Here is a 24890-nt window from a genome sequence, read left to right as displayed (position 1 = left end):
AAACAAAACAAAACAAAAAAAACACATTGAAGAGAGCCTAACAGGGCTGGACAGTGCATGGGATAAGGGTAAGGAGAGGAGGCAGGGGCCAGATCCCACAGGGCCTTGGAGTTTATGATAAGGCCTTTTTTCCTAAGCTGCATCTCTGTGGCTAATGTTCTGTTGTCAGATTTGGTTGCTTGCTTTAAAAAAATAACTAAAAAACAACTATGCCTGGATCCTGTTATTGAGAAACTTACCAAAGAGCACGCTACTAAATATTTAGGTCTTTAGGAAGGCTCAGAAAAGGCTTATTTTTTTTCTGTTCTTGTTTATCTGACCTAAACTATGAGGCAAGAAGTTTTTAGTGATGGTTCCATCCTCTAGATCTGAGTAAAAATTGTAATACTTGCTATGGCCTTCTGCTTTGATTACTTATTTTTGCAGTTTTTTCCTCCTAATAGACTGGAACATCTTAAGATTAGGGCCATGAGTCATTCCTTCTCTGGGTTCCTGGCATCCGGTAAGGAGTAGGACATTAATGTTTTGGGATGCACAGAGGGAAGTTTTTGCTTTTAGTTAAGAATAGGTGAGTTGCATTAAGGAGTAGGATTTGTTGAACAAGGTCCCTGATGCTCCCTTTGAGTTTCCTTTTGCTGTATATTTTCATCATACTCAAGTTACCTCACTTTGTTTTTCTTCTCATCTCTGCAGGATCAATAAGCCAAGAGCTGAGGATTCAGGCGAATACCACTGTGTATATCATTTTGTCAGCGCGCCTAAAGCAAATGCCACCATTGAAGTGAAAGGTACAAACTGGCAGAAGCTGTGGGTTAGCCTCTCGTTCCTTCTAAGATATCTCCTCAGTCTGGACTTTTAAGTCATCAAGCAAGCTCTTGTTTCCATTTTGAGGCACAGTGTAATGTTATGGTTAGGACCGGATTCAGGAGCATGGCTGCCTGGGTTTAAATCTAAACCCCACCATGTACTAGCTGTGTGACGTAGGCAAGTTACTAGCTTCTCTGTGCTTCTGTTTTCTTGTTTGTAAAATGAGGATATCAGTAGTGTTTACCTCATGGGTTTGATAGAAGGCTTACGTAAGCTAATATAGTAGTTGGACTATATGAACAATTCAGAGATTATTAAACATTGGCAACTCATAGGGCCCAACCTCATGAAAAAGCTCTTAGACCAGTGCTTTACATGTTATAACATGGGTCTCCAGTGGGTTGGCAGGATTGGGTAAAGTACAGCATGCAAGGTGAATATAAACTGTCTGTGGGTAATTCATAAGAAATTTAATAGAAAACCTATGGATTTTCATCTTACAAGTGAGCCTATAGTGGAAAGTTTCAAAAAGGGAAAATTATAAAAGTTAGAGTTACCTAACATTATTCATGTCAGTTTTCTCATGGTATTCACAGGAAGCAGCTAAGAGACCAAAAAGGGAAACCAGCAGCTATGTGTTTTGCAATGAGCTGATGGCAGAGCTACTATAGAGCCCGGATTGTGACTCCCAGTCTAGTGTTGTTTGCACTGTCATAACATGACTAGGGGGAGGCAGGGCTTCTGTTTGAGGTCAGACTGAAGAGATGAGGTTTAAATTTTTCATCGTTTCTCATCTGCTTAGGAAGGATACACATTTCTTCCTTAAATCCAGTGTCATCTCAAGAAACTGGATGGATAGATTTAGGAAAAAGAACCTATTTAACAGGTATTCAGGTCTTCCTTAAAATAGTTGGAGGATTAAAAATCTAGATTTGTGACATAGCTCAGTGGTAGAGGCTAGCCTAGCTAAATAAAACAAAATTTGCAGAAAGGCTCAGTCACTTTCAGAGTTTCCATCATATGGTACGAAATGAAAGAAATATCTTTGTGACCTAGCCCTAACTTGTGAGTGGAGGAAGGGACAGCTAGTGCCTCCTTGGACTGCCAGATTTAACTCTGAATGCCTGAGTGGGTGGAGTCACAGTGGTTACAGGTCACACAGGCCAGAGCCTGGTGTCTGGCTTCCTCAGTGGCTTTTCTTGAAGAGATCTAGTGGCCTTTCTTTCTGGTTTTGAAGAATGCCACATTTGTGCAACATGAGGATGACGGGTGTAGGAAAATGTTTTCTCCAAGATGGCAAAGGCCTCCTCCAGCCTAGGTGAGCTGTGTAGAGACTTCCACATAGGAATCTTGAGGCCCTCCAGCATCTGGGCTGAGCTGTTGGCAGAGTCTAAGGAGCAGACAGGACAGTGAGGGAGGGAGAGTGGCATGTCCAGCTGGTGTTCTTTCTCATGCCCAGGGAATGAATACTGCACACAGCTGCAAGTCCTGGCTGACTGTGATCCTTATGGGTTGGGAGGTAATGATTTCTAAGAGTGGAAGCCAGAGGTGTTTTTCATTGGTTTGGCTGCTATCGAAGGTGGGGTTCAGCAGACCCAGAGTCATCAATTTTCACCTTTCTTCAGATAGGAAGCAGTAGTGGAAAGGGGCAGAGAATAGGTGGTTCTAGGCAAGGCAGGGCTTATAATTTTCAGATGGAAGTTACAGCTCAAATGGCGTCTTCCATCGTGCCATACTCAAGGTGCTGCCTGCTCTGTTGCACTTCTAGCATATCCCAGCCCTGGGGGAAGATGTAGCAGGTGGTGGTGTCCTGTTTCAAAGACGAACTTGAGAAAATTCTATTTTATGAAATCCTAATGCATATTTTGTGACTATGTTGGATGTATATAATGCACATTAATCTGTCAGGGAAATTCATAGTGAATTTCTTCCTCTTCTCTCCCCTAACACTTGGATAGAAAGCTTAATGTCCTGGTCTTTCGGGTTCTGGATCATTGAGTCTGGTAAAGGCTATGAACATCGGGCCTTTTCTGCATACGCTGAAAAGGTTTGCACATGCCAGGATCATATTCTAAGCTAGCTTCTAATTATGGCTGGGTAGAAAACTTGCCTTACATTTAGAGTGAAGTGTGTATTAACTCTCAGACCATTGTCATACATACTCTCATTTTATTCCCTTAGCACCTCCAGGGTGGGGTTAGTGACAGTTATCTTTTTATAGCTATAGTGATTTGAAAAAAATCTACTGAGTAATAAGTAAGAGGTGATTGTACTTGAGAGCAGAAATACAAGGAACACAAGAAACATCAGCGACCTCTTTACTGAAAGGAGGCCCTGAGAATTCTTGCTTTATGGCTTTTGCGGAGCCAGCACTTCAAAGCAGAGAGATATTTTTTCAGCACTTGCTCTAAATTCAGCCCATTTCTTCCCCACATGGCTTTTCCTGGCTTTCAGAACATATCTAGGAAGTTGCTTTGGCTCAGCACTGTGGGGAGTGAAGGACTCAGCCTAGTTGGGGACTGGGCATTATGTATCTACATGTAGTGGTGATGGCCTTGCATCTGAAGTAGGTTTCTTTCCTCTTTTTAAAGGACAGGAATGAGGCACGGTGTAAACAGGAAGTTGGGATTACTTTTAAGGTTTATGTTTCTCAGGTATTTGGCAGGTGACCTGGTGCAGAGGTGAAAGTAGAGCCAGGCTGGCCAGGACAGAGGAAACAGCTACGACTTAGTCTGAAGCCTGGCTTTTCTGGGATCTGCCAGCCTCACTTTTTGACATTTCAGAGGTGGTGGCTTCCAGACTATGCCTTGTAAGGGATTTGAGAATCAGTAGGTGTTGAAAACTTCTAACCCTGTATTCTTCAGCCCTCTGCCCTTTATTTCCTGTCTTCCCCCTTCCTTCCTTTTCTGACATTAAAATATATGCTCATAAAACAAACAACATTTCTATTTAATTTACAGAGTAAAATGTAAAATTTCCTCTCATGATTCCCTTATCCTCATTTCTCCATCAGTTTAATACAGCAAACAAGTAGTTTGTTTTATTGCTCTTTTTGAAAAATACCTCTTGTGTGAGGTGCAGCCCTTTCTCAGAAAGGTGTGGACCTACTGACTTATCAGAGCCATCTCTCTCTGCTCATTAGGCATTTCTCTCTCTTTTGGTATGGGGGATCAAACTTGGGTCCTTGCATTTTCGAGTCAGGCAGCGGAACCCCTGAGCTAAATCCACGGCCCTCACTAGGCATTTCTAATGAGTTTGTGGCTACAAAAGTCACATTGGTCTTGCTTTTCCCTTCCTCGCTTCTTAGTTTTCTTTGCATTTTCGTATTTTTTTAGGACTAAATGTTAGGGTTTCTAGAAGAGGGCTTGCCTTGCTTCCATTTGCTGTTGCATGAATGCTGTACAGACGGCATGTCAGAGTCCAGACCAGCTGAGGTGGACTCTGTGGGGATGATGAGTATCACTGAGAGGAACAATATGCAATCTCACATTTGTGCAGCACCTTCAGCATCTGGACAGCAGCGTGTTTACAGACATTTCTTGCTATTTTCTTCTCTTCAAGGGATCACCTTCCTTAGTGATAACAAGAGTAGCTAACATTACTACACTTACTACTGCAGGCACTGTTTGGTCCTTCTCCTTCAGTCTTTGCAACTGCACAAGATAAATGCTGTTGTTAGAGTGCAGCACTGGGGATTGAACACGAGACCTTCAAACTGACCTACATGTCTAGGCCACCCCACCTCACTCCTTTTTTTGCTACATGTTTTCTTTTTAATTGAAGGATTACTCAATAAATTTTAAGTACATAAAATTACTAATTTTAAATGTGTTTTAAAATATATGTACATCAGTTTACAACAGTAATACCACCCACATCAGAAATCTTACATATGAATGCCACAGTCTTTTTTTTTTTGGTACCAGGGATCGAACTCCTTGGGTCCTTGCACTTGCGAGGCAGGCGGTGGAACCACTGAGGTAAATCCCCGGCCCATGCCACAGTCTTTTAAATGTGAAATTTCTTGTAATACCCTTATTTCTGCCTAATAAAAATGCTACTCCATTTCTATGACCTAAGAGTTTCTATTACCTTTAAACCCTTTAACTTTTGTTTTATACAAATGTATCTTGAAGCAGAGACTGATTTTTTTTTTTTCTACTCAATTTGGACTTTATCTTGAATTTAACCAGTTTATGGGTATAATTCACCTCTGCCTTTTTCAGTATCTTTTATGCAAATTTTAACACTTTCTTGGTATTTTTCTTTTGCTACTTTTCCTTGGTTTTTCACTTGTTTCCAATTCCAGAAACTTGGAATGTATATGGTCTATTTTTGTCCACAACTCAATGACAAATTGACTTATATGAACAACCATCTGATGCAGTAATTACTGGTTCTCCCAGTTTAGCATTTCAGACATATCCACGCCTCTAACCAGTCCTTTGGAAATTTTCTCCTTAACGTTATCGGTATTAACATTATGAACTTGTTAGCTTTTTCCTTTTAAAAGAAATAGAACTGTACCCTTTTCTAATTTTGTCAAATTAACATTTAGAATGTCCATTTGACCCAGCTATTCCCCTGGTGGGTATCTTCCCAAAAGAATTAAATGAATCATACCACAGCAATATATGTACACCCATGTTCATAGTGACACTGTTTGTAATAGCTAAAACTTGGAAACACCCCAATTGCCCATCAACTGGAAACTGGATAAAGAAAATGTGTTTTTTTTTTAATAAAATGGAGTACTACTCAGCCATAAAGAACAAAAAACTAGAGTCATTTATAGCTAAATGGATGCATATCGAGGCCATACTCTTAAGTGAAATAAATAGGACACATGTGTAAATACCAAATAGTTTCTCTAGTGTGAGAAACTGATAGTGTAAACAAGAGTTAAAATGATTAAAATGAATAATTGATAATTTGAAATAGGAAAAAAGGTCCAAAGACCGAAGGAGTGAAGGGAGGGGAAGGGGAAAGGAAAAGAGGGAAAGGAAAAACTATGAGAAAAGAAAAGAAAAAAAAGGAAACAAAGTCTATGTAAATAGGGAAGGGTGGAGGAGGTGAAGGGTGCACAGGTAATGGGGAAAAAAATAAGAACCAAGATACATCATGTACAGGTACAAGCACCCAATGATAAATGTAAACGAATTGTATACCTAAAATGTATCAATAAAATGTACCAATAAAATTAATTTAAAAACATTTAGAATGTCTTTACTGTACTTGTCCTGCCCACAGTGACAAAGGACTTTTATCTAACATACATTTGGCCTAACAGTATGCATCTTTATCTGTAACATTACATGGTAAAAATAAAACAGTATTTGTTGGCCCAGTACATTGACTATTTGGTATGTACTTTGACAGTTTAGAACTATATAAACTGAAACTTTTAGGTCTAGCTTGCAAATTTTGTATTTAGGTTTTACTCTATATGTAACAATTTTAGACTTCATGCTTCTTAGTTTTAACCATCAAATCTTTCATATAATTATCTCTTTATTCTTTAATTTTTCTGTTGGCTGCAGTAAATCAGCAAAGTTTTTAGAGAAGATTCTTGGTCAGTATACTTTTTGAACCTCTTAGTATCTAAGAATGTCTTCCACTTGCCCTTCATACACAGATGCTAACTTGGCAGGGTTTATAATTCTTGATTCTATATTATTAGTAGTAGTAATAGTAGTAGTAGTTGTACCCCACACCTGTGCCCACCCATTTTGCTCTCTCATGGGGATAGTCCCTGCTTGTAGTCCCCAGCTTCTGATGCTGGTACAGAAGACAAGTTGGAGCTTTTGCTAAATTCATCCGATGTGTGGCCTGGGTACCAGATGGTGAAAAAGCACCTCAGTTGATTATAATGTACAGTCACCACTGAGAACCACTGGCTGAGAGGAAAAGTCTCCACTTGCTCAGTGGTTTCACCTATGGAAAGCAGTGATGGTCCTAGATTGCTATCGGCTTCCACAACCAAGGGTGCACTGCCTCTGTGTGGAGAAGGCTTGTTGAACCAAAAGCCTCATTTTGCTTCCATCCAGACCAGCCTCATATTCCTTCCTGGGCTTAGCCCTTGGCTAGCAGTAAACCTGAAGTTCTTCCTCTGCCTTTGGTCAAGACTTTATTTTGCCTATAGCAAAGATGAGATGTCCCTGGGGTTGAAAAGTTGCATAAAGGAAGTGAAAAAGACTGCAAAATGAGAGTGTTTACTTGGAAACAGCCTACTCGTGGACCACACCTTAAATGACAGGGTTTGTGAAATGAGTTGCTAGGTTGTAAGTTTACTTTGAAAAGTGAGCACTAAACAGGCAGTCTGTGTAGGCCTAGTGGAGAAGTGGACACTTTGCTCTGAGTGCAGGTCAGTCAGGCAGCCAGGGCCACTGAAAGGCGGCATTTGTCCTTAGCCAAAGGCCTAGACTGCCCAGATAATGAAATTGGGTCTAGTGCTGTTGAAGTAGCTAAGACTCTTTAGGGACCCTGCCTGGCTCTTCATTAGGAGGCTAGAAGAATGTCCATTAATGTGACTGGAGTGTGTAACTGACAAGGCCAGAAAATGAGTCCATTCCCAGGTGATCTCTTCTAAGGGTCCTTTTGTTGCTTTCTTCCCCTTATTCTTGCCACTTAGCCATGTCCCCCCTCCCAGGGGAAGGGAAGGAAAGAATGTGTGCCGTGTTTCTTTTATGACATGAAGCCTTGGTCAGACTCCCTAGAACTGCTTCCAGACAGCAGAACCTGGTTAATCAGTCCCTTGTTAAATGGCAACCCTGTTGTACAAGGTGAGGCACTAATATAGCCATTGATTAATAATCTGTCAGTATCTGACCTGTTTAAACTTTGTTAGAGCAAAAATAAGGGTCCTGTTTATAGTAGTATTGACAAATGGGAGAACACATGATAATCAGCATCTCTTTTGATTTCCTAGAAACTCTTAACGCTGGGGCCTGAGCCTTGTCTTTTCCTTTCCCTGACTGGTTGCTTAATCTAAGTGTTTATTTCAGACCTTGATCTCTAACCTTGTGTACAATAGTACAGAAGTACAATTTAATCCTCATAAGACCTCTGGCAAATATGTAAGTCTTACTCCCATTTTACTAAAGTGAATAGGCACTCAAAAGATTTTTAAAGGACCAGCCCTAGGCTTCTCTAGCTCTAAGTCCAAAGTTGAGTTCTTTACATTATTGTACATGGCGTTAACTCTGATAGGTAAACTAGCCCCCTCAGGCCTGGGGAGTCCTATACGTCGTCAGGTGGGTAATTTGCTGTGCAGTTACAATAATGCATATTGTGTTTTAAAAATTTTGTGTGGACCCTGTTCTTATTTGATTTATTTTTTTTCTTAGGAAGATACAAGGTGTATGTATGATCTCTGGAGTTAGATAGCCTTGAACTGGATTACACTATTATCGTTTACTAATAGTATACTTTTAGACATTAACTTTTCCAAACTTCAGTCTTCCAATTTATGAAACTGGGGTAATACCTGCTTCATCAGTTGATATATTTATCCATTTATGCATCATAAACTCCCCTAAAACTTAGTGGTCCGGGAATGATAAACACCTGTCACATCATAGTAGGTTAGGAATTGAGAGGCAGTGCAGTGGGTGTCCAGGCCCCGGGTCTTCCCTGAGAGTTCAGTATGCTGTTGGCTGTGGCTGTAGTCCCCTGAAGCTCAGCAGGGCTCCAAGACACACTCTCACTGTGGTGGCTGTAGTGTATCACTCCAGTGGCCTCTCCAAAGGCTGAGTGTCCCTCTACCATGGCAGCTAACCTTCCCCAGGGTATGTGGTTCAAGAGCAAAGAAAAAGTCACAGTACCTTTTATGAACTAGTTTTCAGAATTGGATACCTTTATTTATGCTTTATTTTGTTCATTAGAAGGGAGTCACTAAATCCAGCTCACACTCAAGAGAAGGACAATTTGGTTTTGGCCCTTAATGTGTGACGTATTAAAGAATTGAAAGACTTTCATGTGGGGTTGAGCCTTAAGGGTCTTCTGAGTACCTGCTTCCTTCCTTGCTGTGGGTGCACTGTCCCGCCAGCCAGTGGGGCAGGAACAGGCACTTTTTTTTTCCTGGTACCGGGGATTGAACTTGGGACCTTGCGGTTTCAAGGCAGGCAGCGGAACCACTGAGCTAAATCCCTGAACCCGCACTCTTGATTGAGCAGCTACCATAAAGTATAGAGAAGTGATAGACCTTTGATCCAGAGGCTAAAGTGGCAGTTTTGTAACCACTCCCTTCAGGGGTAGAGTGGTATGGGTTCAATTCATGTTTTCTCTGCCTGGCACTCTAGTGGCTTTCATCATCTGAAGATGAATACTTAGGGCCTTGTTCTCCAGAGTGTGTTAGGTAGAGGGGGTTCTTACGCTTCATGCAGTGTTTTTTAGTCAAATGAGGCAAAAACACCAATTGATCAAACCCTTCAGAACTCTTTTTTATAGGCTTATACTCTGCTCGCAACTTGGTATGGTTTAGCTAAGCTCTGAGTACACTTTACCACATTCACGACAGAGCCACAATTCATGTCTTGTTGCCGGATGGCTTGAACCACTGGTGGTATATGTATGACTGTCCCATCAGGCAGCTTTTTATTAAGTTTAATAGTAAAAAAACTGATAAAAGTGATTAGACCTGTTTGTACCACCAGTGGTTCAAGCTGGCACAGGATGTGTAAACAAAAGTGTCTGTTGAACATTGCAACAGATGAGTTCAGGGGGAAGTGGTGTTCTCCTTATAAAAACTGAGGCAGGCACGAAGACCAACCCTTCCTCTATTTCTGACCTTTTCAGCCTGTGTCCTTGCAGAATAATGACTAGTTAGAGGCTGTGGAACTGTATATGCCAACTAAACTTTCAGTCTTATAGGCAGTAACTAGTTTGAGGACAAGTCCCCAAAGCAAAAGCTGATAGTATTGAATTCACAGTGCTAATGACATTCCTTAAATAATTGGCCCAGAGTGGGTGTTCTTTTAGAGGCAAAGGAGAATGAAAATGGGAAAATATACCACATGCAAACTGATTTCTGAAAATTCTGTCTCTATCCAAGGCCATATCCCTGAGCATCAAACTTGATTCTCAGCTGCCTACTTGTCAGCCTCACTTGGGCATTAACTGTGCATCTTGACCTTAAACTCTTGGTCTTGACATTACTATTACTGTCCTCCCAAATGCAAACAAAAACTAGTTGGAGTTTTCTATACTCTTCCTTATCTTAGTAACTGGCAAGTCCATTCTTGGCAGTTACTTAGGCCAAAACCTTGGAGTTGTCCATGACTCCTTTTTTTCTCGTGTCCCACATCCAGTTCATTAACAACTGTATTAATTCAACCTACAAAATACATCCAGGATCTCAGTGCCTCTGTCTGCTGCCACTGCTGTTGCCCCTACGCAAACCCCCTCTCCTGTCACCACCTGCTTGTTGTCTCTGTATAGTTGTCCATGTAGTAGTTAAAACCAGACTCACTAGTCACCAGTGGCTCCTGGCAGACTCAGTTTATAAATGCCAGAGTTACTCCAGTGACTTGCAAAGTCCTGGCTGATCTGGATCCCCAGTCTCTCTTAATTATTCTATCTTCTTGTTTACTGTGTTCCAACCAAATGCCTCTTCGCTGTTTCTCACATAACAAGCACACAAGTGCCTCAAGGCCTTTGCTTGTCTCTCTGGAGTGTTCTTCCTGCACACATGTGTGACCTCCTCCCTTATTTTCTCCACAATTGTGCTAAAACACACTTCATCAGAAAGGCCTTTCCTGACCCCTCTGTGATGCACCTGCCCTGTAGGAGTTGCTCAGCAAATGTATCGGCATGGGGTAGTTTTCCTGCTCTTCTGCGCAGTGTTTCCTGGCCTCACTATGATGGTGTTTTGGTTATGGTATAGTGTTATAGAGCTTACTCCTTAATACGTCTAGACTGCAGACAGCTCTGAAGAAGGATGACCAGTAGACCTGCAAAGTGACAGTGGCTAAGGGAAGTTTGGCTTGGGAAAGATAGAGACAGCCTGACTACTACTCCCTTGGTGGTAAAGAATTTTGACAGGAAAAACAAAATGTTTTTTACAACATCCAGGCTAGAAACCATTCCATACTGAGTGGTGCTGAGCAGGCTTCAGTTCAGCAGTGACTGGTTACAGGGGCAGCTGGAGGCCTTGCTGCTCCATTCCTGACCAGGTATCCCTGGAAGTTGAGTACAGGACCAAGTTGTGCCTCGGTAGCATAGTCTGTGAGAAATAGGACTTTGAATTGTTTGTTTCTAAGCCAGGAAAAGCCAAGCTAGTCAAAAGTAATACACGGGCTTACCCATGATTTAGTACGATTCAAGGGGAGTTTGCAGTCTCAAAGTGAATATTTTGACATTTATGTATCTTCAAGAACGTTGGGAGGCAGGCATTTTTGATAATTTATCCCCATTTGATAATGAATATAGAACCAGAGAGCCAGCAAATCTGGAGTTTGGACCAAAGCCTATTGATTATTTTGCTCATCTTGACCAACACAGTGATTTCTGGCCTACTTTGAATTTCACTGCTTTTAGGTAACCCATCAGGCATTAATTTAAAACATAGTTAAAAGGTTAAATTCAAAGAATTAGCCCCATCTCATGCTTTCTGGATCTTTGAAACTGACCTAATTTTTAAATTACAGCTGCTATTTATGTTTTCATAAGTGATCCCTAAAAGTAGGGAAGACTCAGTAGTTGGCTGGCAAATGTGGAAACTCCCGAGATTGGATTCACTGAGATTGTTGCAAATCAGGTGTTAAAGTCTTTTTTGGTACCAGGGATTGAACTCAGGACCTTGTGCTTGCAAGGCAAGCACGGTGCCACTGGGCTAAATCCCCGGCCCTCAAATCAGATTCTTAACCTGCTAACAAAAGCTTTTGAGACACTAGCTGAATTTTCCTGTTCATTCCTTTCCACTTATGACACCCAACTGGTCCCTCTTTCCCGGGAGGGCTATGGTCAGTGATGTAATCAAATAGCTTTTCTGCTTCATTGTTTTTTCATGCCTTTTGTAGGACTTGGTTTTACATATTGGCTCTGAACAGTCTCTCATTTTCTTTCTTTCTTTTTTTTTTTGGTACCAGGGACTGAACTAAGGACCTTGCGCTTCTGAGGCAGGGACAGTGGCGCTGAGCTAAATCCCCAGCCCCAGTGTCTCATTTTCTTAAGGGAATATGGCATAGGACATCCATAGTTGTTGTTAGTGCAGGTATTTTAAGGAAAAAAACTGGATGGGAAGGAGATGATAATGACTTTGTTTGCATTTTCTTTAACCACTTAAATCAGTCCAATTATGTAAATACAAGATGTCCAAAAATTGCATATATCTTTTGTTAATTTTCATAAGGTAACAGGAAATATGAAAACAATTTTATCAAATTTATTCAGTACAGGAATCAGCTGGTTGAAATGACACCTGCCCAAGCGATGCTCAGGATAGTACATAAAACACACTGCCCGAATGACACTCAGAGTAAACTGCTAAGTGGTTAAGGATAGTATAATTTAGGACAGTTGGACTGTGTCTTTTCCAGGAGGAGAACCACCTATGTTAGTAGAATCTCATACATGAGTAATCCTGATACCTGCTTCACTGGTTGCAGGGTGGAGGTGTGGAATGGGGTTGGCCTCATTACCCTCTTCTGACCTGAAATGCTCTTTATCAAAGCTGAAAATGAGGGTGTACCACAGGCCAGTAGGTAAGGCCTTTGTATCCTGTTCAAAGTAGATTGCTGTGGTAACTGTGTTGAACTCTGTCACAGCTGCTCCTGATATCACTGGCCATAAACGGAGTGAGAACAAGAATGAAGGGCAGGATGCCATGATGTACTGCAAGTCAGTTGGCTACCCTCACCCAGAGTGGATATGGCGCAAGAAGGAGAATGGTATGCTCGTGGTGAGTAGGAGGAGCCCTGGGTCTCTATGCCTGGGTCTCTCTGGTTGCTGGAGTTTCTCCTAGGGAGGTCCAGACATCTGGACCAGTTGCTGCAACAGCTATACGTTGGATGTGTGCAAGGCCTGGGCTGGTCTTTTTAGAGTGGGGTGTGATTTACACCATGCTTCTGGAGGACAGTATGTGTCCAGCATGGACTGTCTGTACATGGTTTGTCAAAGCTGTCTGTCTGGTAAGAGATTAGATTGCTTGCCTTCAGGATTCAACACAGAAAGATAAGCCTAACCTTTAACACATTCTCAGGGGGGCTGTAATTCATATGTCTCATTGCTGGGCGGCTTGAGTCACCACTGGTATATGTATGACTGTGCCATTGGGCAGCTTTTTATTAATTTTATTAGTAAAAAGCCTGATAAAAGTGATTAGACCTGTTTGTACTACCCATGGCACAACCTGCCCAATGGGACAGTCAGGCAGGTACAACTGGTAGATGAAGCTGTTGGAAATGTGTTTAAGTTTACTGTTATTCTAGTTCACTAGAGTACCTGTCTTATTTTTGAGGAAAACAAGGGTCTGGGGACAACTGTGCATATATTCAAAGAACTCAAAAAATACTGGTAAAGAATTGGGGTAACCTGAGGACACTGAAAGGCAGTCTTAAGCACTGGTAATTTGATAATACTTGCTCCAGAAAAGGTAAGGAGAACCTCGTTTCCAACCTGTGGGATGATTCTGATAATGTTTGGATAGCTGGTGCCTTAGATTAGAGGTGATGTCTGATTCTGTGATTCCTAACCAGTTTCCCTTTCTGTCAGGGGGCTGTGGTACATTCCTCTTATCCCTAGGCCTGTCTGCCCAACTTCATCCTCTTTGTGCACCCTCTTTGATTGTCAGTCTTCAGAATCAGATCATCTAGTCTAGCTCCTTTGGGAAAGTTATGTAGTAACCAAAAGGCCTGATCCAGTTTAGTTTTGTTTTTTAATTTCAAGTCCTGTTATTCCCATTCCATGACCTCTTGAGAGTAATCCTGAAGTGTTAATAGCAATTCCACATAAGCAGTGATGGCTGGATTTCAGAGCGTGTTGGGAAGGAAATCAGGAGAGTGGGGAAGTGATGTGAGTTGAGTCTTTTCAAGACAGGCCCATGAATGATCAATAAGACACTGGGTTTTCTGAGGTGCTAGCCTGGAAATGCCCATCTCTCTACTGGGCCCTGGGAAGGAGGGCCTGAGCTTTTGCCAAAGCAGGTTGAAATGACTCAGTGGGTATTTTCATCTTCTGAAGGATGGACTTTGGAATTTCACTGTAGCTTATCTTTTGAAGGCTATGGTTTCTCATTTCAACCTTATCCTCAAACACAGATAGGATTATTAGAGTCATTTAGGGGATAATGTTCTCCTTTGTACTCTAGGCTGTTTGTCTTAGTTGTTGCAGGGTAGAAACACACAGGCCTGTGTTCACCTGCCTGGTGTGCCCTGAGATTGGTGCTGCACTCCAACCCCTGCTTCTGCACTGTGACCCCTCCTTGCGCACACTCAGTCTCCCTCTGCAGGAGTGCTCCAGTGTGCTCCACAGGCTCTCCTGCGTGCTCTCCTGCAGATGTCAGATGTCAGCCGTCTTCTGAGTTCCTGCAGTGGCTGCTGCCTCTCTGCCCTGTCACATCCCATACACGTCTTCCCCCTTGAAGACAAATCCTTGTGTCACACCTCTCCCTGTCCATCTCACCTTCCCTTTAGAGGGATATCAAATGTGTAGTATTCACGGGTAGGTTATTTGTTGATTAAATAGCCTTTCCTTTAATTAACCCTGTAGGTCTGAAGGGAAAGTGAAGTTAGGGATTTTCCCCACTCTTAAGAGCAAGTCTTAAAGTCTTAGCATTGTTTGTCGAAGAAGTTTAGATTCACCAAGCATGAAGTAAATCTGCTGACGCTGATGTCATCAGACCTGAGGTCTTCAGCTGTTTGGTGGGGGAGAGGTCCTGCCCTCCTTCCCCATCCTCCTCCCGCTTTGCTTTCTCACCTGGTGTTGGAAGTTGCATTCATTAACTCATTAGTCTTTTCAGGGTCATCAGGCTGTAGTCCTACTTGTACTCTGGAGGAGGCCAGAGGGACCGGTGGCCTCAAAGCAAAGGAGGGGTGTGTGCCATGTTTCTGTCCGAAGTTTGTTGATTTATTGTTTTGGAGATTGATATTGAAGGGCATTCATCAATGAAGTGTTCAAAATGCTTTGAACAAAGACAGGACCCAAACACTGCTGTCTCTTTGCAGCCAGCATCTTAGAAATAGTGGAGGATGGCATCACCCTCCCTTGAGCACTGGCTCATCTACTTGGCCTTTGTGTGTCCCCACTTCTGCAGGACATTGTCAATTCCTCTGGTCGCTTCTTCATTATCAACAAGGAGAATTACACTGAGCTGAGTATTACGAATCTCCAGATCACAGAGGACCCTGGCGAGTATGAATGTAATGCGACCAACCCTATTGGCACTGCCTCTGTTGTCACGGTCCTCAGGGTACGGAGCCACCTGGCCCCTCTCTGGCCTTTCTTGGGAATTCTGGCTGAAATCATAATCCTTGTGGTGATCATTGTTGTGTATGAGAAGAGGAAGAGGCCAGATGAGGTTCCTGACGGTAAGAAAATTCCTCCAAAGCAGTAACATTGGGATGGGTTACTTGGGGGTGGGTTACTTGGGGGTGGTTCCAAAGAGGAATGTAAGGATGTTGGGATTCAGTCTCAAAGGAAGAAGGAAAATGTTTATACTGGTTCCTAACCTCCCACCCCTGAGATATTTTGTATTTGCCACCTAGATCTGTAATTAGCTCTCTTCCTATGTAGGTGTCCTTTGAAGTCCAGTCCCTGGCCTTAAGGCCATGCAGGGAATGGGCAGCTGTCATCAGTCTCTTTGTTCAGCTCTGTCCTCCTTCAGTATAGCTCATCAGGCAGACTGAGTTTGAGAATTCAAGTCAACCCTAGAAGCCACCCCAAGATGGCAGGCTGCTTGTCCTTTCAGGTGGATTTAAGGTATCAAATTGTCACATGGTTGCCTGGTATAGCCACCATAGATCGCTGCCCCAGTTCTGTCAGACCATCTGAGGAAAGCCGCTAGCTTCTTTGTCTGTCCCTTTGCTAGGTGCCCAAGGGTTTCTACCACCTGGTTTTTCTGTCTGTCTCCCAGACAAGAATGGCAGGGAATGTCTGATACATCCATCTTCCCAGGTGAGATCAGTGGTTGCTAAGTGTGCCTGCTGGGAGCCTATGACCAGTGTAGGCCCCCACTAGCCCAGGGTCACAGAGAGGAGTAGATAGGGGCAGATTATTAAGTATTAGAAAGAGCAAGAGCTGCCTTACATTATAAGACATGCTTAGAATCAGTAAAGCATTAGGGAGGGATTTTTTATGTTTTGGTCATAGATTTTCATCTCTAAACCTATGATTGGAATTGGGGAAGCTCCGTATGGAGTCTGTACCAGTTTTGCTTCAGATTCCTGACTAGCTTCTCATCCCCACCTTCCTGCCCTCTTAACATCAGCAGTTGAGAAGCATGTGTGGCCCACCACAGAAGTGTGTGTCCCTGTGCTCATTGCTGGCCAGTGAGGGGTGATGGCAAGGTTGCCACCTATGGTCTGGCTGTCCTGGGGCTTATGCTGGTAAACTTGGGGTACAGTGTCCTGTGCCACCTCCACCCCCATGTATATCAGGTGAGGGCTCTTGCTCCCTTGGAAAGAGCTTGCCTCAGAGGCATGCCACTGCTACTAGACTCTGCAAGGACATGTTGGAGAGCAAAAACCACGTCCATCCTTTTCCTTTCTTCTCACCCACTAATTCCCTTGCCTCCACTTGGTAGTCAGTGCTGAGGTTGGGAAGAGGTATTTTGTTGACACTTAAGATGCCTGAGGGAGACCTGGTGGGCACCCCTCCAGGTGTACTCGGAGCTGCATGGCGGGCCAGGGTGGTTGTCACCTGGAAGCAGAGACGTTTTGCAAAGTGATCTACTCCCCTGCAACAAAAAGACAGGACTGCAGGCTAAGTGCCAAGTGAAACCTCCGTGCTTGTCTCTTGGGAGAATACTTTAAGGCAAACAGCTTTTACTTCCTTGTTTTGGATGGATTGGGGTAAAAAAATCGGTGATGTTGAAATGACTGCAGCACCTGCCTTCTCTGTCCCTTTCTGCCAGCCAGTGTGGCCAGGCTCCATCTCCACATCCCTGCCCTTGCCCCAGCATTTCCATCCCATAGTTTCTTCATCGGTTTCTTTCCCTTAAACTCCTCCCTGCTCCCACCTCCCTCCTCTCCCTGCCTCCTGGAAGTGGTCATTTAAAAAAGTTGGTTCTTCAGTGAGCTTTCCTTATGCTGTGTTTTTTTCCCCCTTTAGCCAGTTTCCCCTCAACTCTGATTAAATTCACAAGCAAGACAGAGTTGGTGAATGTGTTCTCCCCATTTGTTCCTCCCCAAATTACATTATAGATATATATATGTACACTGTTTTGGAATGAATGAAGAGACACATTCTATCTGATACAAACTTGGGGAGTTAGAAGAGGTAAAGTGCTGGCTTATTTTTGCCACCATGGAAATGGGAATTTTTTTGGTAGGCCTGACATGCTTTTTCACTTCTGTGTAGATGCTTTTTTTTTTGATACCGGGGATCAAATCTATGTAGGTGCTTTAATGTCAATACTTATTGCTCTTTTCAGACTGAGCCTTTTTATATGCATTCATAATACTCATATTTTGGACAATCTATGAGTTCTTACTAGACAAGCATTAAGTGGACAGTACAAAAGTATAAAAATACATTTAAACTTTAGAGTTGGAATGGATTTCACCAGAAAAGCTGTGATGGATTTTCCCTGAGACTGGACAGTGTGGGGGTTTGGCTGCCTACCTCCTGGCCTCTGCAGCAGCCATGGTACACATGAGTCTCACAGCTGACCTTTAGGGATCTGCTCCAGTCTGCGCGTCAGTACCTAATAACGTGTATTCAGGTAGATTCTCTGCATAATCACTTTTACACTCAGATTTTAGGAATAGCCAGATAAGAGCTTTAGTTTTTCACTCTGATTCTATTCCCTGAACCAATTTAGCCTTCCATCCATGGTAAGGCCAGATCCCTGCTGGGAGCACATCCGCTTCTCAGTGCTGACCGAATGCTTTCTTGGACTCCCTTCGCATCCCCTGGGAGATGCAGTGACACTCCCCAGCCACTGAGGTTTTCAGTCATGCTGGATGTTTTAGTGACCTCACAGACATTAAAATAACACAGCAGGAGGAGCTGATTTAAGAAAAAGAAGTGCTGAAATCAAAGAGTTTCCTGTTTTTCATGCTGGTACGATTCTCATAAGCAAGTCATAGGGATCCTTAAGTTACTGGCGGAAAAGATATTTGAGGGTTTGGGGTTATTTTTTTGATGAGTCTGATGTATCAAACTCATTACATACTTCAGATTTAAGCAGTTACAATGTTCAAAATCTATTAGTTGGTCAAAGTGTTTGATAGTATGTGAAGCTTTACAGCAGGTGAGGGGATGTGACTGTAAAATGATGTCCAGAACACATTCATCTCTTCAGCCATGAGCCATATGGGTCAGTAACAAGTTACCCTACAGAGAAAATGCTGCAGGACCAAATGAGAGGAAACTGGAAGTAACAGTCTCCCTGGGTTTAATGCTACTCTGAGATTAGGCAAAGTTGAAGTGGCTTGAGAACCACAAAAGCCCATCCTCTTTGAAGTGAATGCAGTGGCGCAGGAGCTTTGACCAGAGTCAGCTCTTGGTCATGTTGACTCTAAGCCATCTTTTTGGAGGTGACATTGTGCCAGGCAGTGCTCTTTACGAGACTTCAAAGAGCACCTTCTAGGCTGCAGGGTGGGTCCTGGAGGTGGGGTGAGGGAAAAAGGAACCTGAAGATAGAGCATACACTGGCTCCACCAGGAACTCCGCTTTGGGCAGGCGGATTCCAGATACATCTGTCTCATCCTTCCCGCCCTTGTTCTCTTCCTTTCTTCTCTGTGTAGTCCCCAGGTGGAAAGAACCTGTCATGGTTTAAGGTGCCTATCTTTGGCCTGAGGGTTTGGGGTATGTTGATATTTATCGGTTACTATGACTTCTTTTTTTTCCCCCTCAATTGCATCAAACCCTTAAAACATGGTGGTAAGTGAGCGATATGCATGCTTTTGGAGTTTGTTTAATCTCCGCTTCAGTCTATACAATGCACAGTTCATGATGTTAACACTTTCTTTCAAGTTTACTTCATTCACTTTCACAACTAATTTGGATTTCAGTTTGCTGTTTAATCTTCATTTACTTTGATTTTCATACCTTTTTTTCTGTAGTTCTGTTCTTTCCCTCTCTCCTGACTTCCCTATCAGGGGCCAAGTCACCTTTTTGGTTTTTTGGTTTTTTGTCTGACCTGTAAAGGAGAGCAGTGCTGCAGGTCGTGACTCAGTGCAGGAGTGGAGGGAGACGAGGCTCTTTTCTTTGTTCTCCTCAGTGTGAAAGTGGCTTTGGGGAGAGGGGCTCTTAGGATTTAGACTACAGTGTGAAGCACAGCTGCCACTTGTAGGCATGGCCGCTATCCCACAGGCACTATGGCTAAAATCCAACATGCAGCCCCTTGCATGTTAGCAGCTTGTCAGGTTGAAGAGTGAAATTTCTAAGCAGCCATCAGCTCAGACCTCCTCTGCAAAAGGAGGTCTGAGGTGCTTGGATTGGTGCCTACAGGGTCCTACTTGGAAAAGATTAGCCTGCTATTGTGATTCTCCCTCCTCCACTTTTTAAAGTTGGGAGTAGATCGGTGATATTCTTGATTCCTGTTGCATTAGAATTTTGTTTTTTGGGTGCACAGCCAGAGCACTAAAAATACTGTAAATTTGCTCCTGTGTCGTCTTTAGCTCCTAGCATGTAGCAGAGCTGGCTTGGCCAGGTGCTGAGCAGCAGGCTGCTGTTCGGGGAGGGTTTAGGCTGGGCTTGTGTGTCTCACTACTTGGTGTCTTTGTAGCTCTTCACTGCATACACAACACAAACGTCCTGGGTGTCCTCAAGTCTTAGTTCGTTCTTTGTACCTGTTTGATAGTGTGCTGTTGTTAGTAATGGACTCGTGGACACTGGTGTGTCGGTGTTGCTAGCCTATTGTTTTGGCTGATGAGTTGTTGGTTTGTGGTTAGTTCTTTTTTTTTCCTTTTTGTTTTTTAAATCCTCTTTTGCTCCAGTCACTGTGTGTGCTGGCAGTGGCTTTGCCTCTTCGTTGCCTGGAAGGAACAGGTGGGGCAATGTCTCCCTGTGACAGACATTACTCCCGACGTGTGCTCCTGCAGACGCCTCCACTGAGACTGTAACCTCATAACTGCTTCATGTGCACCAAGCCTTCTTGTGGAATCCTGCTGAGAGGTTTTCTAGACACCTTTCCTGCAAACTTCTGAATCCTTTCGTCCACCATACTTTATATAGTAAAAGCAAACTAAGAGCACTTAACTAGTTTTCTCCCCTTTTATCTATGCTGAAAAGGGACCAAGTTGCCCTTAGTTGAAACAGGAAAACCTTATAAATCAGAATCATAAATACCAATTTTAAAAGGCTTCTAAGCTCAGATAAACTTTATTTTAAAAAAAATCTCATGGCTGTTCTGGTTTTGGCCAGTACACAAAGAACGAGCCTGACTTTTTTATCTGAAGTCTTTTCTAGAGGGTTGTCACTGTTGAGCGCTTTGCAATGTGGCGCAGAACATCCTCTGGTGCTTGTTGCTGGCGTGGCTGACCCTGTAGTTGGTTCACTATTATAGCTTCCTCATCCTCAGCCTCACTTTCCAGACTAAGACTCCTAAAGATCACAAATGGCAAGAAAAGCAGGCTGCCTTTTGGGGAAGTGAGGATGTGTGGCTAAAAGGACAGAATGTACACATCCACATACAGTGTAGGACGGAGCCAAAAGTGCATGTTCACCACAAGAAAACAAACAGCAGGATTTTACAACTGAAATGTTGGTTTGTCTTCTCATCTATTTAAGAGTGAACCACTGGAACTTGGGGACAAGATGAGTATGATGATATTGCAGCCTATCTGTCCACTACAGTTGCAGTTTTTCATGACAAGCATTCAAAGTGTTAACTAAAACCATTGAACCAACATACCTGCCATTAAACTTGAATCTAGAAATAACAACTCCATGAGTGTTTTGCACCTCCAGATGGAATGGCCTTTAAACGCTATGAACAGCCATGTTTGCCACTTGCAGTTTGTTGTCCTGCTAATCCTTATGCAGAGTCTAACAGTTTTCTCCTTTCTTTTATCTCTTATGGCTTATTAAAAACTGAACACTCACATAGATGATGAACCAGCTGGGCCAATGTAAGTACTTTAGTGGACTTGGACTCCACAGTTTTTGATTGAATTATGTTGTATTTGTAGTTGAGTTAAATGGAGTGGGGAGGACAGTGAGTGCAATGTTGCAGTGAAGACTTCCTAGCCCGACAGTTCTAACTCAAGACCGTTTGATTTCCAAGGCAGGTCGCAGTCTTGTTTTAGCTGTACAGACGGGATACCATACAGACGTGGTTAGAATGTTGTGGCCAAGCTAATTTCAAGATGGACTGTAACATGGACAGACTCCAGCCTCATTAACAACTACTGGTGTTGTGAGATGGAGCTGCGAGTGTGGAATCAAATAGTGGCAGTCTCATAGAGCTGGGGACAAAGCAGCATGAGGCAGGCAGTGTCCACATTAGTGAAGGGCATAGCACAGCCAGTTGACTGTCTTCTCTGTTAAGTAATGGTGTTCAGTGGAGTAAAAGTTAATCTCAACCTTGAATCCAGTTGCAAAATCAGAGGGCAAGTTACCTCTGTTACCTACCTTGGGAGTCAAAAGCTCTCTTAAGGGGAGGTGCACGGGTGCTTTATGTTAAGAATGTTGTCAGGCAGTAATGTTGTGCAGTTAAGTGAAAAAGCCCTGTATTTTCATGTGTTACTTTCAAACCTTGTAACTAGTTTAACTCATGTAATGCAATTTTTCCCCCCAAAGGAAAACCAACTCTACCAACAATCACAAAGATAAAAACTTGCGCCAGAGAAACACAAATTAAGTACTGCTTACACTGTAAGTATGGCCTTTTTTAGATATTTAAAAAACTATATTCCAATGAATTGTGCTTCTGTTGACCTTTTTGTAAGTTCTTCAGTAGTTGGTGTTATATGGTTAGACCTCTGAACTTTTTTTTTTTTTTTGGTACTGAGGATCGAACTTGGGTCCTTGTGCTTGCAAGGCAGGCAGCGGAACCACTGAGCTAAATCCCTGGCCCAAACTTTATTTCCGAGCAGCTGATATTGACGAACAAGTTCTGCTTGCTGAGTGTAGTGGCTAGAAAGCAACATTCTTCAGCTGCGTTAGTTCACACATTTATGTAAATGCCATTTCAAAACTGTGTGTTTCAAAATAAATACTTCGCACTACCATTTACTTGTATCTTTAAAAAGAGGTAAGAGGGCCAGGGATTTAGCTCAGTGGTTCTGCCACCTGCCTTGCATGCAGAAGGTCCCCCAAGTTTGATCCCTGGTACCAAAATAAATAAAAAGAGGTAAGAAAAGTAATTGTCAGAAAGCGGATTATTGTCAGAGGGCAAGACAAGGACGGTGGCCAGGATGCAGGGAGCCAGGGTGTCATCCTCAGAGGCACACAGAAATCAGAATTTCACACCACATCCCTGCGCATGCTGTTGGAACCAGAGCTTTATTTTATGGGGCACTTAGTGTAGTCCTGAGTGACAGCACTTGTTTGTTCCCTTTTAATTTCCAAATACTTCTTTCTTTATAGATCTTTAGGTTCCTGAAACTGGTGGCATCATGACCTGCTCGACTTTCTGCTTGGACCTCTTTGGTCTCTCTCCTTCAAGTGAGCAACACCACAATGACCGTCTAAAGCATGCCTTATTTAGCCTCTCCTGTAAGGGTGACCTAGCCAGGTACATTCTAAACAATGCTTCAGTGTAGAAGGTGTGAACTACTTTGGGCTTGATGTGCTGTGAATGTTGCTTTCTTTCCTTTGTTAAAATATTTAAATAGAAGTGAAAAGGTCCTCAGAGGATCAGATCATGCATGCACCATTTTTTACTTAATGCAGCTGTTAAATTGGCAAAGCTCTAAAGTGCACTGCTGCCATCCAGTGGTACATTTTTGTAAAGTACAGCAAACCTACAGATATATACAGTATATAAATATATATATCTATATTTATATTTTTGGGGGTGGGAGAAATCCAAAATAAATGCTTGTTTCATTTTTAAGCTGCTGATATTCATTCCTTACTGTATGTTGTTGGATGAGGAAACTGTGCAGTTCTGGTACATAAAGATAAGTGATATAAACTGAAGTCTGTAATTTAAGGGCTTAATCAATGACTTTTAAGAAGCTGGAACAGTCCAGTGAATGGTTATAGTGAATTGCAGTATATATGTATGACTGCTTTTTAAGTAACTATTTTTTCTTTTGTTTAACCTGTAAATTCTTAAATCCTTTTGCACTGATATGTTGACCCTTACTCTTGTACATTCAATCAAGGCAAACTTTTATAATTTACCTTTTGTTTTCAATGACCTTGACATGTTATAGCATGGTGAGATTCTATGCAAGTAGTTATACTTTTGGTTTGACACTGTACTTTTTCGTATTGATTTAATGGTTGATGGTAGATTTTATAACCTGACCAGGTTCTCATGCAGTACATAAACTGTAGATGCATGTCCTTGTGTTTTGTGTAATTGTTGAAGTGCAATGATGTATAAAAAGTGGATTCACCTGTTTTTAACAATAAAATATTGATAAAAGGTATTTGGAATAATACTTTTTCAACACTTAATCAAAACTTAATTTCTCATCTCTGTCAGCTTTTTAAGTTCGTTTTCTACCTTTTCCACAAATGCTGGAAAGTTTTGGTCCATGAGGCACAGGCGTAGGAAAGGGCCTAACTCTTCCACACTCCATGCAGATTGTTCATAGGCAAGGGGCAGCTCCTCGGATGCCAGTATAGACTGCAGGGACAACAAGCAAAAAGCAATACTCTTCATTAGTGGTTTTAATTTGTACTTCCCTAATTGCTAACAGTGTGAGGCACTCTTCATAGGCTTATTTACCATCTGTATGTTTGCTTGGGTGTCCTACACTGTTTAAAAACTAGTTGACCTTAGGAAAGTTTAAGTCTGGCTTTGCTTGGCCTTCCTGAGAAGTGACAAGCTGGGCCCTTTGGAACTTTATGGCGACAGTCAGCTGCAGCTCTGTTAGGATCCACTTCGTCCGCACATGAATTCTACGAAATGTGTGGTTTAATTCCCGTCCTGTGCATGGCATAGTTTAGTACATAAGTATCCAATTGACCTTTCTCTAGGAGCTGTAATAGAAATTTCCTTTTCTTAATTCAGATTGCCTTCCAGACTGCCTAAAGGTCTAAAGAAGAAAGTGAAAGTAACATGGAGAGTCACTGCTAACATTGCACTCCCAAACTTACGTGTTACAGAAAGGGAGTCATCTTGCTATTTTGTAGCCATTTTATTTTATTTATTTATTTTTGGTACCGGGGATCAAACTCTGGTCCTTGCACTTGTGCAGCAGGCGGCGAAACCACTGAGCTAAATCCCCCGGCCCTTGTAGCCTTTTAAAAAAATAATATATTGTGAATATCTTCCCCTATCAAAGGCAGGGATTGGACATCACGTACTGATTACAACCTTATCCCATCTATGCTTATGCTGCACTTCAGCCCCTCAGTGTCCTATCAAATGAACCTCCTGATATTTTGTGTGTGTAGCTGAAATGGAATTATGAGTAACATGATACATAGTGCTAAATTGCTTTCCAAAAGGTTAAAGGAAGCAAGGAACATAAGAGCTCTGAGTCTTGTGCCTGTTCTCATTTGTACGTAGTTCTTCTGTATTACAAATAAACTGCAGTTAGGCACCACTCATAGCACCCGACATTCCCTCAGTCTCTTTGCAGCCTGGTGTCCTCAACCACTCTGATTCAACTCCTAACCCAGTGTGAATGGGAGCATTATGAAGTCTATGCTGCTCCTGGACACAGAAGCAGAACCGCCCAGGGTTACTATAAGAAACAAACTTTATTTGGAGAGTGTACCCAGAGCGTGACGCATGCTAATAAGCACACGCTCTGCCACCACCCGCCATCCCCAGCCCACGTCTGCTCACCTCTTGA

General features: G+C 42.6%; 2 protein-coding genes across 4 annotated transcripts in view; one reads left to right on the top strand and one right to left on the bottom strand.

The window, feature by feature from the left end:
• The window catches only part of Nptn (neuroplastin), a 66940-nt gene extending 43427 nt beyond the window's left edge, over window positions 1–23513 (top strand). For both annotated transcript variants that reach the window (XM_087199106.1, XM_087199107.1), the window contains 6 exons: window positions 694–788; window positions 12573–12706; window positions 15059–15332; window positions 21020–21041; window positions 21712–21786; window positions 22501–23513. In XM_087199106.1, coding sequence (XP_087055232.1) covers window positions 694–788; window positions 12573–12706; window positions 15059–15332; window positions 21020–21041; window positions 21712–21772 — 586 coding nt within the window. In that variant the 3' untranslated portion in view covers window positions 21773–21786; window positions 22501–23513. The remainder of the gene's footprint in view (window positions 1–693; window positions 789–12572; window positions 12707–15058; window positions 15333–21019; window positions 21042–21711; window positions 21787–22500) is intronic.
• Window positions 23514–23529: 16 nt separating this feature from the next.
• Rec114 (REC114 meiotic recombination protein) overlaps window positions 23530–24890 on the bottom strand; it is an 83703-nt gene continuing 82342 nt past the window's right edge. Inside the window, exon 5 of one of the 2 annotated variants that reach the window (XM_021236960.2) lies at window positions 23530–23713. In XM_021236960.2, coding sequence (XP_021092619.1) covers window positions 23549–23713 — 165 coding nt within the window. In that variant the 3' untranslated portion in view covers window positions 23530–23548. The remainder of the gene's footprint in view (window positions 23714–24890) is intronic. The other variant, XM_004855509.3, reaches the window with a different exon arrangement.

This window comes from Heterocephalus glaber, unplaced genomic scaffold (assembly GCF_053883595.1).
Source record: "Heterocephalus glaber isolate CG9 unplaced genomic scaffold, H.glaber_assembly_v1.0 deba00001689, whole genome shotgun sequence".
In the NCBI taxonomy this organism is placed as follows: domain Eukaryota; kingdom Metazoa; phylum Chordata; class Mammalia; order Rodentia; family Bathyergidae; genus Heterocephalus; species Heterocephalus glaber.
The sequence above is the reverse complement of the archived record's forward strand: the minus strand, read 5'-3'. Positions and strand labels throughout refer to the sequence as shown.